The sequence below is a fragment of the Moschus berezovskii genome, chromosome 9 (assembly GCF_049115385.1).
Source record: "Moschus berezovskii isolate FMDL1 chromosome 9, NW_MosBer_1.0, whole genome shotgun sequence".
Classification (NCBI taxonomy): Eukaryota; Metazoa; Chordata; class Mammalia; order Artiodactyla; family Moschidae; genus Moschus; species Moschus berezovskii.
This window is the reverse complement of record NC_142468.1, coordinates 56,875,374-56,889,869: the sequence shown is the minus strand read 5'-3', so window position 1 is coordinate 56,889,869 and position 14,496 is coordinate 56,875,374. Positions and strand designations below refer to the sequence as shown.

At 45.9% G+C, this 14,496-nt stretch overlaps 1 protein-coding gene across 8 annotated transcripts in view; it reads right to left on the bottom strand.

The window, feature by feature from the left end:
* TLN2 (talin 2) overlaps positions 1-14,496 on the bottom strand; it is a 509,872-nt gene that overhangs the window by 81,238 nt on the left and 414,138 nt on the right. For all 8 annotated transcript variants that reach the window (XM_055435636.2, XM_055435634.2, XM_055435641.2 and 5 more), the window contains 5 exons: positions 13,617-13,757; positions 13,003-13,184; positions 11,420-11,552; positions 8,438-8,539; positions 1,153-1,323 (listed from right to left, as the gene is read on the bottom strand). In XM_055435636.2, the coding sequence (XP_055291611.1) occupies positions 1,153-1,323; positions 8,438-8,539; positions 11,420-11,552; positions 13,003-13,184; positions 13,617-13,757 (729 nt within the window). The remainder of the gene's footprint in view (positions 1-1,152; positions 1,324-8,437; positions 8,540-11,419; positions 11,553-13,002; positions 13,185-13,616; positions 13,758-14,496) is intronic.

The window sequence follows — 14,496 nt, the reverse complement described above, 5'->3', positions numbered from 1 at the left end:
CATCTCAGGCAACTTAGCAGAGAAATCAGCTTCCACAAGTGTACAATGGGAACCACCTATGTCACAGAGTTTTTATGAAGATTAAATAAGATGTGGTAAATGACATAGAGTCAGCACTCAATAATTATTAGCTCTGAGAACACTATTTGTGATTCTGACTCAGTATAGAGTTTTCTCTGCTATACCACTTGACTCATCTGAAGATCTTAGAGATACAACAAAACACACTAAGAAATACATATGGATCCCTGGAGCTTGGAGGTCAGTATCCTACAGAAATCTTTCCAGTTGTGCTCCCTCAAGTCAGTCTGCTTAGAAGAAGACATTCAGATCAGACGACTTAATGGAGGAACCTGTTAGAACAAAATACGAGTGTAGTGGGAAGCCTCCACACCCTCTCCAGGTTCCAGAAACCTGAGGAAACTTAAGGTTCATGCTGGATTTACAAGTAAAACAATCACTCTGACAAAATCATTCCCAAGAGAAAAGAACATGCTGCCACCATCTCTGGCCACTTAAAGTACCAGGGCGACACATCAGGCTGAAGAAATGTTCCACTTGCAAACTGGTGAGGGAGATTTTCATATTAAACTACTGTCCCCAAGGCAACAACAGGTCACCCACAGGTGACCGGGTACCACGTTACTCTTTGAACTTAACTACCAGGAATGGAAATGACACTGGAAAACAACGGAAGTTTGCTCTGTGTAAGCTGCATGTCAACACCAAGTAGGTGCCCAGCTGGTATGGTTTTTATTCCTGTAAAAACCACACAGTATATTTTTCTTTCCCAAGGACTCTTGCCTACACATGCCTGAACTCTAGAGCCTGTGAGCCTCAACTACTGACCCACACACTGCAGTTACTGAAGCCCATGAGCCTAGAGTCTGTGCTCTGCAACAAGAGAGGCCACCACAATGAAAAGCCCACGCACGACAACAAAGAGTAGCCCCCGCTCCCCAAAAGTAGAGAAAGTCACGTGCAGCAAGAAGACTCAACACAGTCAAAAAATGATAATAAAACAGTTAATTAAAAAAAAAAAAATGCCACCATCCAAAATGGGGAGGTGCCTTCCCTGGAGGGACATGATACAGAGGAACTTCTGATGGCTTCTCAGTGTCCTAAGTGAGCCCCTAGCATCCTGAGTTGTACCTTGGGGTTTCCTCCGCCTTCCTTGGCCGCATACAGCATCTGCAGGGCAGACTCTGCGAGGGTCTTGGTCTGGTCCAGCACCGTCATCTGCTGCTGATGGTCCAGAATCTTGGAGGCGACACCCACTGCAGCTAAGATCAGGGGTTCAAAGTAGCTTGCCAGCTGTGTCACCTTTCAAGACAAAAACAAAAACACATACATGAGTCTCCTTTAGGGGTCCCACTGGTGAGGAGGGAGCTTCCAGGGTGGCGCAGTGATAAAGAACCCGTCTGCCAAATCAGGAGATGCAGGGGCTGAGGGTTTGATCCCTGGGTTGGGAAGATCTCCTGGAGGAGGAAATGGCAACCCATTTCAGTATACTAGCCTGGAAAACCCCATGAACAAAAGAGCCTGGTGGGCTGCAGTCCATGGGGTTGTAAGGAGTCAGCCACGACTGAGCACAGCACTACCACTGGTGGGGAGGGGACTAGGGCAGAGACGGAAAAAGTTGTAGGGAGAGGCAGATCTGCTGGACTCCACTTTTGTTTTTCTCTACTATACACCCAGTGTTATGAACTACAGTCACCATGTTACATTTATTAGATCCTCAGACCTTATTCCTTGTTCAGCTTCAATTTTGAGTACTTGTAATGAATGAACTCTTGTTTGGATTTTTATTCCTCTGTGAAGTTCTCTATCTCTGATCACAGCAGAAGAAATCTGTCCTGAGATCCAGAGTTAGTGTGAGAATTTTATAAATCTTACAAAGTTTTAAGTTCACGAATAGAAGAGCTTTTGAAAGAACCAAAGGTGAACAACTTACAGACTCAAAAGGAAGGGGGCTAGAGGAGGGGCAGGGGAGCAGGGAGATGAGAAAAGCAGCCTTAGAGCAAAGGCACCCCCAAAAAAGTTTCAGAAAGTCAACCCACTGCCCTCTACCCCCAAGTATTTTGAGCAAACTATGGACTTGGGAAAAAAAATTGATTTCCCATCAGTCAAAATGTTCTGTTTATGATGAACCCAACCTGGGACAGATCACGGCACCTGGTCTCATCACTTCATGGCAAATAGAAGGGGGAAAAGTGGAAGCAGTGGCAGAGTTTATTTTCTTGGGCTCCAAAATCACTGCAAGTGGTGACTGCAGCCATGAAATTAAAAAGACACTTGCTCCTTACAAGGAAAGCTATGAAAAACCTAGACAGAGTATTAAAAAGCAGAGACATCACTTTGCTGACAAAGGTCCATCTAGTCAAAGCTATAGTTTTTCCAGTAGTCATGTATGGATGTGAGAGTTGGACCATAAAGAAGGCTGAACACCAAAGAACTGATGCTTTTGAACTGTTGGTGTTGGAGAAGACTCTTGAGACTCCTTTGCAAGGAAATCAAACCAGTCAATCCTAAAGGAAATCAACCCTACATATTCATTGGAAGGACTGTTGTTGCTGAGGCTGAAGCTCCCATACCTTGGCCACCTGATGTGAAGAGTTGACTTACTGGAAAAGACGCTGATGCTGGGAGAGATTGAGGGCAGGAGGAGAAGGGGGCAGCAGAGGATGAGATGGTTAAATAGCATCACCAACTCAATGGATATGAATTTGAGCAAACCTCAGGAGACAGTGGAGGAGAGAGAAGCCTGGAGTGCTGCAATCCAGGGGGTCACAGAGTAGGAACAACTACGTGGGAGAACAAAAAAAGGCCATCAAGACAGTTAAGCATTGCTACAGCAGAGATCTGTCTGTAGTCGGTAACAGTACAGATGGCGCACGCAGTCGTCCCTTGGTATCTGCAGGGGGTTCCAAGATCCCCATGAATCCCAAAAATCCGAGGATGCTCACGTCTCTTACATGAAACGCTGTAGTACAGTCGGCCCTCTGCATCTGTGGTTTCAGCATCCATGTGGAAACACGGGGCTGACTGCACATGCTCACCAAAGCTCACCATCTACCCCGCACCTGTAATATCAGATGTTCACATTTTGCTGTACTTGCTTCAAATGCCATCATCTATTCCCACTCGGATAAAACACAAGCCGGGGGTGGTGATGGTAGTGGGGGCTGTGGCAAGGTGAGAGTCCAAATATGAACTTTCATTACACTAATACTGTGAGACTTCCTTGGTGGTCTAGCGGTTAAGAGTCTGTCTTCCCAATTCAGGGGGCCTGGGTTCAATCCCTGAGTGGGGAACTAAGATCCCACATGCTATAACTAAACCTATGTGCTGCAACTAGAGAAGACTGCACATCGCCAAGAAGAGCCTGTGAGCCACAGTGAGTACCAGCACAGCCAAAATAAATAAGCAAATAAAGTAAAATTATATATTTATATATAAAGCTAATAGTGAGATAAGACTATCAGCGAAAAACAAACACTTTTACTTTTCTATCCCCAGTTACAGTTATCTTACATTACACATAGGTTTCAAAGCACTTGAGCAGGGCTGCTGCTGGCCCTTATGGTGCTTTGTGTGAATTTTAAAGGGGCTCCCCATCCTCTGGGCAGACATGATTGATGCCAAGGCACCATGACTTGGCTGGATTTTGGCCCCCAGGCTCCCTGCTTCGGGCAAAGACCTCTGTGTTAGGCCCAGTCTGCACGATCCTGGACACAGTCCTGCATGTCTGCGTTGGATTTCATCTTCACTTCCCCAGGAAGGGCATTGGTGTTGCCACCAAGAGCTGTGATGGGTCATCAGGAGTCAGGGTTCAGGATGGGTCCCTTCAGTACTAAAGGAGTCAAAATATTTAACGTGCTAGAATCCAACATGTTTTCCAAATTAGTTTTACTCAGATAGGAAAGACTCTGTCTGCACTGTAGGAGACCCAGTTTCGATCCCTAGGTTGGGAAGATCCCCTGGAAAAGATAGGCTACCCGCTCCAGTATTCTTGCCTGGAGAATTTCATGGGCAGAGGAGCCTGGCAGGTTACAGTCCATGAGGTAGCAAAGAGTCGGACATGACTGAGCGACTAACACTTTCTAATTTTGAAAGTGCATTTTAGGGATTTCCCTGGTCCAGTGGCCAAGACTCAATGCAGGGCGCCTGGGTTCAATCCCTGGGCAGGGAACCAGACCCCACATGCTGCAACTAAAGATCCTGCATGCTGCAACTAAGACCTGGTGCAGCCAAATAAATATATATATATATTTTTAAAAGTACATTTTCTCAATGCAACTATAAAATGCTGTGCACTGAGCATAAGTGAACACAGCTAACCATGTGCCTGACTGCCTCGGGGAGGAAGGATGGTGGGGTGGTGGCGAGTAAGCTATAGCTTCAAAGCCTCTAGATTTGAATCCTCCCTATGGACTCCACTGTAAGACATCTTAGGCAGGTTCCATCCTATTATTAATACTAAATTTTAGTTTTCTCCTTGGTAAAATGTAATAGCGGTAAGTTTCTTCAGATTTCTCAAGGATTAAGTCAGCATATGTCAAGGCCTTAGCAGAGGCCTCCATGTGGTATAGCAAGCACTAGGGGTCCTTATTCTCACATATTGTGGGGCAAAGGTTTGAAAGGAATGAGATTTTTTTTTCTGTATTTAAGAAGTCTGGCAAGGACTCCAACACCTTCTGTTCTTAGAGACATGATAGAACAGGAAACCTCCTTACATGAGTTAGCACAGAAGTTAAAATAAAACAGAATATTGAGTATTTGGTACATGATGTGAGTCCCTAGGCCTAGGGAAGGTGAGTGGGTTGAATGGTGGCCCCTCCCAAAGGTATGTCCATGTCCAAACCCTGCAGCCTGTAAAGGTGATCTTACAAAGTGGTCTTTGCATGAATATTTAAAGAACTTAAGATGAGATCACTTTGTCCGATAAAGATCCATATAGTCAAAGCTATGGTTTTTCCAGTAGTCATGTATAGATGTGAGAGTTGGTCCACAAAGAAGACTGAGTGCCAAAGAATTGATGTTTTCAAATTATGGTGCTGGAGAAGACCCTTGAGAGTCCCTTGGACTGCAAGGAGATCAAACCAGTCAATCCTAAAGGAAATCAACCCTTCACTGGAAGGACTGATGCTGAAGCTCCAATACTTTGGCCACCTGATGCAAAGATCTGACTCACTGAAAAAGATCCTGATGCTGGGAAAGACTGAGGTCAAAGGAGAAGGAAGTGGCAGAGGATGAGATGGATGGATGGTATCACCGACTCAATGGATATGAGTTTGAGCAAACTTTGGGAGATAGTGAAGGACAGGGAAGCCTGGTGTGCTGCAGTTCATGGAGTCGCAGAATCGGATACAACTTAGTGACTGAACAGCAACAGCAACAAAGATGAGATCATCCTGGATTTCTTCAGTTCAGTTCAGTCGCTCAGTTGTGTCCGACTCTTTGCAACCCCATGAACCACAGCACGCCAGGCCTCCCTGTCCATCACCAACTCCCAGAGTTCACTCAAACTCATGTCCATCAAGTCGGTGATGCCATCCAGCCATCTCATTCTCTGTCGTCCCCTTCTCCTCCCGCCCCCAATCCCTCCTAGCATCAGACTCTTTTCTAGTGAGTCAACTCGTCCCATGAGGTGGCCAAAGTATTGGAGTTTCAACTTTAGCATAAGTCCTTCCAATGAACACCCAGGATTGATCTCCTTTAGAATGGACTGGTTGGATTTCCCTGCAGTCCAAGGGACTCTCAAAAGTCTTCTCCAGCACCACAGTTCAAAAGCATCAATTCTTCAGTGCTCAGCTTTCTTCACAGTCCAACTCTCACATCCATACATGACCACTGGAAAAACCATAGCCTTGACTAGACGGACCCTGGTTGGCAAAGTAATGTCCCTGCTTTTTAATATGCTATCTATGTTGGTCATAACTTTCCTTCCAAGGAGTAAGCGTCTTTTAATTTATTTCATGGCTGCAATCAGCATCTGCAGTGATTTTGGAGCCCCAAAAAATAAAGTCTGACACTGTTTCCACTGTTTCCCCATCTATTTCCCATGCAGTGATGGGACCAGATGCCATGATCTTCGTTTTCTGAATGTTGAGCTTCAAGCCATCCTTTTCACTCTCCTCTTTCACTTTCTTGGGTGGGCCCAAAACCTGATGACAAGTGTCCTTAGAAGAGACAGAAAGAGGGAAGGCAGAGTAAGTGGGGAAAAACGTGACCAGGGAGAGAGATGCCAAGATTCAGTCAAGGAAGACCAAGAACCACCACCAGTAGGAAGCTGCAAAGAAGGATTCTCCCCAGAGCCTGCAGAAAACTTGTGGCCCTGCCAACACCTTGATTTTGGGCTTCTGGAGTCCAGAGCTGTGAGAGATTAAATTTCTGTTGTTTTAAGCCCCGCAGTTTGTGGGACTTTGTCACAGCAGCCGTGGGAAACCAATCCAGGCAGGGTCTGAGAATCTGCCTTTATCACTCCAAGTGGTACCATAGCTGCTGAATTGGGGCCCCACATGAGCACCTCCACGAAACACTGGAACCAGGTGGGTATTTACCATCAGCCCATGATCCCTGTGGGCCAAGGGCCCCTAGACTACCTTTGTCTAGAACTCCCTTTCAGAAGATCAGCCTTGTTTAGCCAAGGGGCCAAGAGTCAATTGATAACTCCAGTGACACAAGTAAGTTTTCTTCTCAGGCCAGGGTTTGGACTCCAGGGTTTGGACATGGATATACCTTTGGGAGGGGTCACCATTCAACCCACTCACCTTCCCTAGGCCTAGGGACTCACATCATGTACCAAATACTCAAGATTCTGTTTTATTTTTATTGGCAGAGACAAAGATGTTACCCTGGAAGTTTAGAAATATTTTCTTACGAAATTCCTACTGGAATCAAAAGTAGCTGTTGGGGACTTTCCTGGTGACCCAGTGGTGAAGAATCCACCTACCAAGGCAGGGGACACAGGTTCAATTTCTGGTCCCAGAAGATTCCATGTGCCACCGGAGCAGCTAAGCCCACGACTATTGAGCCTGCATGCTCTAGAGCCCATGCTCCGCAACAAGGGAAGATACTGCACTGAGAAGCCTGTGCACCTAGAGAAAGCCTGTGCTCTGCAATGAAGCCCCAGCACAGCCAGAAAATAATATGTTAAATAAAAGTAACTGCTGAAACGAAGTTCAGCTTCTCTGCCAAACTTATTCTGCCCACAGTAGTCACATACACTGTATGCCAGCCTCCAGGCCTGTCCTTCCACCCTCGCAAATTATTTCACACCGGTGGACAAGCCCTTTCTTATCATAAAGGGTCTCAGCTGAGAAACGAAATTGGCCACACTTGAAATGGCAGAGAGACACTGGCCATTTAAAATCTCAAACGCCTCTCCTTAGAACCAGCAGGAAGCTTAGTAGGCCCTTAGGCAATTTGAAAAAGCAGGAATATTGATTTTTTAAAATCAATACCTGCAGAGATGATTTTGGCTACTGGATTTCTTGATCTGCACATTGATGCCGACGGTGGCACTGATAAATGCTAGGAAACCCTGCAGGTTGTTAAAAATCCAATGTCTGTCCTCTCTTTGCTGAGGCACAGGCTGCTTGACAAGCCAATGCTCCCTGAAGGATCTGCAAAATGACCCCAAACAGGCAAAGCGTTATGCAGTGCCTGAAACCATGTGGGTCTGAGTGCTCAGTTGAAGGGCTGACAGAGTGGCCACATGAAGGTTTTAGCCATCAAGGGTGAAGTCTGAAAGTCTGCTTTGCTTCCTCATGTCTGAAAGTGGACACAATACCAGAAACCGTGGAGGAACACTATGTCCTGAACACACTGGGAGGAGGCTGGCCAGCCAGGGCAAAAAAAAATGGCAGACACCAGGCCAGGAATACCAAATTCAGTCTCTGGCTTGTTCCAGGGAAGATCAAGAGCAAGAAGTAACTGTAAATGCCTTGTTAGCTGCTGACCATAAGTGCTAAGACGCTTCAGTCGTGTCTGACTTTTTGGGACCGTATGGATTGTAATATGCAAGGCTCCTCTGTCCATGGGATTTCCCAGGCAAGAATACTGGAGTGGCTTGTCATTTCCTACTCCAGCGATCTTCCCAACCCAGGGACTGAACATGAGGCTCCTGTGTCTCCTGCATTGGCAGGTAGGTTCTTTACCACTAGTGCCGTCTGGGAAGCCCCAGAAAACTTTCCCTGCAGTTTTTGCCTCAATGCCAAGTGAAAAGAGATCCTTGAGGGGGTCATTTTTGGAGAAGCTGTTGAGGGAGGCTGAGTTGTCTTTTCTCTAATGTAGGCCAGCACTGACCTGGCTCTAACACCGGCCAAGAGACTTTGAGGAACAAGAACAACAGAATCAATATCCTCTCTCTCCCACCCCCTGACTCCTTCTTGCACACTCTCGGCAGGGTCCCCCGACACCCAGCGTCTGTTACCTTATGTCCCAGCTGAGCTGCTTCTCCCCGAGCCGCTGTGGCAATGGGATCGATAAGGTGCCCGATTTCCTGGACCACTGAAGTCAGCTGCTCCTGCAAGGCCTGATAAGGAGACAGATCTGTCAAGTTCACCCCACAATGGCTCCCCACATTGTTGTACTGATTTAAAACGGCCCACGTGAAAGATAAGGGAGGTCACAAAAAATGGATGTCAAAATGCCTGCGCGTACCCTCCGGTCACTGTTCCACTCTAGTCCTGCCAGGGACCCTCGGTTCCCCTGGGATAGACCCCCCCCACCAGTTTTACCCATTAAGGGGCATGAGGTGGGCCCGAGGAACACTTTTGCTACTGGCTTCTCACTCCTGGCAGTCACAGTGACAACTGGTGCTACTGGTATCTGTATTTTGGGTTATTCAGCATCATTACTGGAAACGTGGAACTGTGGTGGCTTTCCAATAAGGGAAAAGAACTATGTCCAAAGGGAAGGAACGACCTTGGGGTCTGAGGGAATATTCAGGTTGCTGTGTCCTCAGAACTAAGAACCCCTTAAGCGGAGAATGGGGAGGAGGGTAACCTAAACATGATATTGGCTCTTAAAGCAGGACTGTTTCCCAGACACCATACAATGAAAATGCCAGATAAGGTGCCCACTAGGCTGAGGTCAGGCGCTCTATGCACTGTACTTGGTGATGTGGATACCACTGTTGAAAACGGCACCCTCAAGGCATTTCTTCTCAGGTTTAAGAGACAGTTTAATTTCTCCATCCCAAAGAATTGAACTCATGCTCTAAAGAGATGGGGAAAGGTACCTAGATGAATCTGAAGAGTGAAGGGGGTGAGGAATTCAAAGATGGAGGAATTCAAAGATGGAATTCACTACCGCTAACTGGTAGTGGGAGAGATCAGATCCGTCAGTGGGAATCGTCAATGGAGCTTTCCGAGACAGACAGGATTTCTAGGTCAGAATGCTGGGTGTTTTAGGTCTGCACATGCCAGCATGGAGCGGGGTGACTCCTAAAAAATTGACAATGTCCTGCCTATCAGATAGGACATTTGGGCTACTGTCCCAACCGGTAACGCTGCACATGGGCTGGCGAGCTTTGAGCAGAGTTCACTCAATGAGAGAACGTAACTCACAAGCTTGGAAACAAAATCCTGGGTAAAAAATAAAAAAAAGGAAAAAGAGTGACAGAGGTGGGTGGAGAGAAATCTCCACACTTTCAAGGGTCTTATTGAGCAAATTACTTCTGGTCTTCCCACTCATAATGTAACTGCAGTTAAGAATGTAAGAGTATCCAGGCAAGGTTGTCTTGTTTAATTAGATATGGCCTGTTAAATTAAATACGGTATAAGTAGGAAGCACCCGCAGAGAGAAGGAAGGGATTTTCTTCCCAGGGAGGAAGTCAAGACAGAGGATATGCTTCGGGAGGGCGGTGAAAGAAAGGAGAGAAGAAGTGGGAGGGGTGCTCGTCATCTCACTGCCTTGCCTCAGGGTGCTCGTTACAGGGTGTGCTTAGTCGGTGGCCGTCTGTGAAGCCACACACGTATGACTAGCACACCGTTTTGTATGCATATTCTACTTCAGTAATAAGTTGACCATAATTCTAACATTCCACACGGAACGAGAATGCATATTCTTTCTTTCTTTCCTTGGAAATGGGGAAGACGGGTAAAGTTGGAGTGAAATAGTTCTACTAATAAAAATAACCAATTCCAACTGCAGACCCTGCTTTTAGAGGCAGGCCAAAGTTCTTTTTTTTTTCCTATTCTTTGGCCATCCCACATGACATGTGGGATTTTATTTTTTATTTTTTTAAGTAATTAATTTATTTTTTATTGGAGGCAAATTATTTTACAATATTATATTGGTTGGTTTTGCCATACATTGACATAAATTTGCCCCGGGTTTACATAAGTTCCCCCTCCTGAACCCCCCTCCCACCTCCCTCCTCCCTTTATCCTCCCTCTTGGTCATCCCCGCACGCCAGCCCCGAGCATCCTATAACATGCATCAACCCTGAACTAGTGATTCGTTTCACATATGACAACATACGTGTTTCAATGCCATTCTCCCAAATCATCCCACCCTCACCCTCTCCCACAGGGTCCCAAAGACTGTTCTATACATCTGTGTCTCTTTTGTTGTCTCGTATACAGGGTATGTGGGATTTTAGTGCCCCAACCAGAGACTGAACCTGTGCCCCCTGCAGTGGAAGCACAGTGTCTTAACCACTGGACCACCAGGGAAGACCCCAAAGTTTATTGTTGATGAGCTCTGGGTCAGGAAGTAAACATCAGTAAACACACCATCCATACTTATTAAGTACCTTGAGTGTCAGTCAGGCACTTTCACACAGGAAAAAAAGGAGTGTGAATCAGGGGACTTTGTAATAAGTAATAGAATAAACTCAAGGGAGCAAAATAGGAAAGTCTATACTCAACTTCGAAAAAATGGGCAAGAGAGGGCACAGTGACTCTGAATAGAATACAAGATGTCTCTCAATACTAGATATTGAGTAATAAGGGCAAAATCTTTGATCTCTGCATGGACAAAACACAGAGCACTGAATGCTGAATTTGCCCATTAGTCCAAAATAACATTGCTGAAATATGACAGGGAAGCACTCAATATTTACATTTTTAGGTCTGCTCTACTGAGCTATTCAACTGAATATGGTAACTCCACTTATGGATACACTTTTATTTGACAACAATCATGTCCTCCCAAATTTCAGCCACAGTACACAGCCACAAATTTCAGCAACGTACAGTTTGTTCCTTCACCAAACCATTCTTTTCTGCTCTGCATGTGCCCAATCCCCTCCCAAGAACTTCCCAGGCTGGTTCCAGGGGAAGATGGTCCAATGATGAAACTCTTGCATCAACAACGTGTTGGTGCTATTCCCCCATTCCCAAAGCCTGGTGCTGGGATTCTTCAGTCCTTCCAGAGGCTTTCAGGCTGACCACACAGCCCCACATACCTCCACGGAGATGTCATCCCTTGTGGCCAAGCTCTGGCTGACGGCCGCCAGCGAGGCCTGCTCGATGTCCCGGATGCAGCGGTTGATGCTGTCGATGGAGAAGTCACACTCTCTCTGTCCCGGGGCCTTGTCCCTAGAAGGGACAGGGCGAGTTGAACACAGGCAGCATGAAGTGCAAGTCCCACAGCCTGCTCCAGCACCGGTGGGCCAGGAGCCCCTGTCTACTCTCTACCCCACTCCATTGCTTTACCAAGAGAAGCCCTGACCTTGGCTTGGCAATGCTTCTCTGCAGAACCCAGGCATTTCTTCATTTAACACTTGTGCTCAGTCTACTTATTTATGGTGGGAAGGGTGGGGTGCTATCCTGCATCTCAGGCAGGTTGCCAGGCAAGTGAAACAGTTAGGTATTGGATTCTCCATTCAGTGGCTTAAACATAGAAACATCATTTAAACAAAACAGAACAGAAATCAGGGCTATTTCCAGTGTAAATATACCACGCTCCCTACATTGCATACTACTCACAAAGTCCTGGGCTATGGCAGGAGCTAAAATACTTACTGGATCTTTCTTCGCAAGGCATTGAGAAAGTTGATGTGATCCTGAGTTTCAAAAGCAATTGAAAGACAAAATATAACTGAGGAAAGGGATGCAATACCATACTGCGGGCTATTAACTTCGGTCAACTTCAAAACTGTTCTATCTACGCGGGAATAACTTTTCAGGCTCCGGCTATCACCAAGGAGGGTAGGGATGCCAAGAGTTACTGTAGGACCTAAATATTCTTTTCGTCTTATCAGCAAGGTAAGTTAACCATGAAGTGAAAGCTGCTCAGTCGTGTCCAACTCTTTGCGACCCCCATGGACTATACAGTCCATGGAATTCTCTAGGCCAAAATACTGGAGTGGGTAGCCTTTCCCTTCTCCAGGGGATCTTCCCAACTCAGGGATCGAAGCCAGGTCTCCCGCACTGCAGGTGGATTCTTTACCAGCTGAGCCACAAGGGACAAAGTACAAAGTGAAGTCGCTCAGTCATGCCCGACTCTGCGATCCCATAGACCGTAGCCTATATAGGCTCCTCCATCCATGGAATTCTCCAGAAAGAGTACTGGACTGGGTTGCCATTGGCACAAGGGAAGCCCAAAGTTAACCATGAATCCTGCTAAATGATCAGTGGTGCTCTCTGCCTAAGCTCCTAGGTATAGACAATATGGTACAATGGTTACAAGGACTGAGGCTAAAGCAATCAGACCTGGGGATGACCTTGGGAATGTTATCTAAATTTCTTTCTGAATTCTCTCATCAGGAAAAGGGAGATAATAGCAGCATCTACTTTACAAGGTTGCTATGATAAACATAAAATTAATACAGGTAAAATGCCTTGAACAGTATCTAACATACAACAAATACTTAAGCTAGTATTTGTATTGTTGTGACAAGTGCTACCATTGGCCACAAAGAGGTAAAGAAAAAAAAATGATGACAATAATCCATAACATTCCGATTAAATAAAAGTCCTGATGGGCTTATCCCCCTCCTGCCCTGTCAGATGCAGGCCACAAGCAATTTCTGAAGGAGAGACTAACCTGATGGACGTGATGAGACTCTTGATAGAGTCAGACACAGTGTGGGAATGTCCGGCTAGCACAGACCAGGTGGGCGGGTCTTTGGGGTTGATGGCCAGTGAGCGGGCAGTGCGGATAAGGTATGATGAGCTTTCCAGCATAGTCTTGGCTGAGACCAGGATTGGTTCCTGTGCCTGGGAGCCCTGGGACCAGACAGCGGAAGTCAAGCGCAGGGCACACAGATTAAGTGAATGAGTTTGACCCAAGAAGGTCACGTTCTTTATCAAGACAAAGGGTAGGGAACCATGGAGGCTGGCTCACATGGAGCTTGGATGGGGAGAACTTGGGGCTATGTCCAATCTTTAAGTATCGTTTTTGAGTTTGACATAAACCAAGAATCAGCCCCAAACCTACGCCCAGAGATAATTCTCAACATATAAAACCAAGACATCACCTTTTGAGAGATATACCAACACAGTTTCATTAACTGCATGTGTTATCTATCACTGACGAAATAACAGTGCCCTATGTATCGACAGAGAGGGGTTTTGGAATTCTTAACTTTTCTTTCCATTCAGGGACACACAAAACTAGCCACAGACCTCAATGTTACTATTTCTGTGAAGATTCCCTACCTCGGAGCTGATCTGGGCAGGAATGCTGACAAACTCAGGGTTGGAGGCGAATGCTGTCAGGTTCTCCACGGCTTCAATCAAGGGGGCGGTGGCAATGCGACACTTGTTGCGGTTGTCCTCGGAGAAGTCCCCATCCAGGGCCTGATGGGGGAAAACACAGAGATCACTCCTGGGCCACAGGTTTAATGGGAATACTCAAAAGGTCTGGTGAATTCATAAACAATGAATAAGAACTGACTAGCGGGATCTCTGCCATTAGGCAGAGTGGCTAAGTGAGCAATGATAAGGGACAAAGCTGAACGTATGGCTCATGGGCCAGCCGACCTCACAGTCCATCACCTCCCTGCTCACATTATTCAAAGGGTGCCCTGTGCGCCACTCCCCGGTCATGCTACCAAAACTTGCGGCTGAGTCACTTTCTTCCCTACTCTTGAAACTATATTTTGGCCCCTCTATTTCCACTCCTAATAATTCTTTTCCCTCCCAAACTATAAAAATACAGTTTTTCACACTAGAAAACTAGTGTTTAAACTATTTTAAACTATTTAAAAAACTAAAACTAATTTCTAAAATATGGACAAATCATCATCTACCCAAAACCTTGGCAAGTAACATAACTCAAAATGTTAACCATTATGAGCAGTATATAAAAGTCAGTTTAGACAATTAGTGAGCAAAAAGCCAGAGGCACCAGCATTACGAAATAAACTGGATCTGAGATGAGAATGTTTCTATTTTTCAACACGGCAAGAGAAGGCAGGCATGGTTAGATTTAAAGGCTATTTGAATAACAACTATATTCCAATCAAGTCTTGGCAACTTGGGACAGTAATTATACATCCACCATGCTACTATTTTCAGAGGAATTCCCATAAGCCTG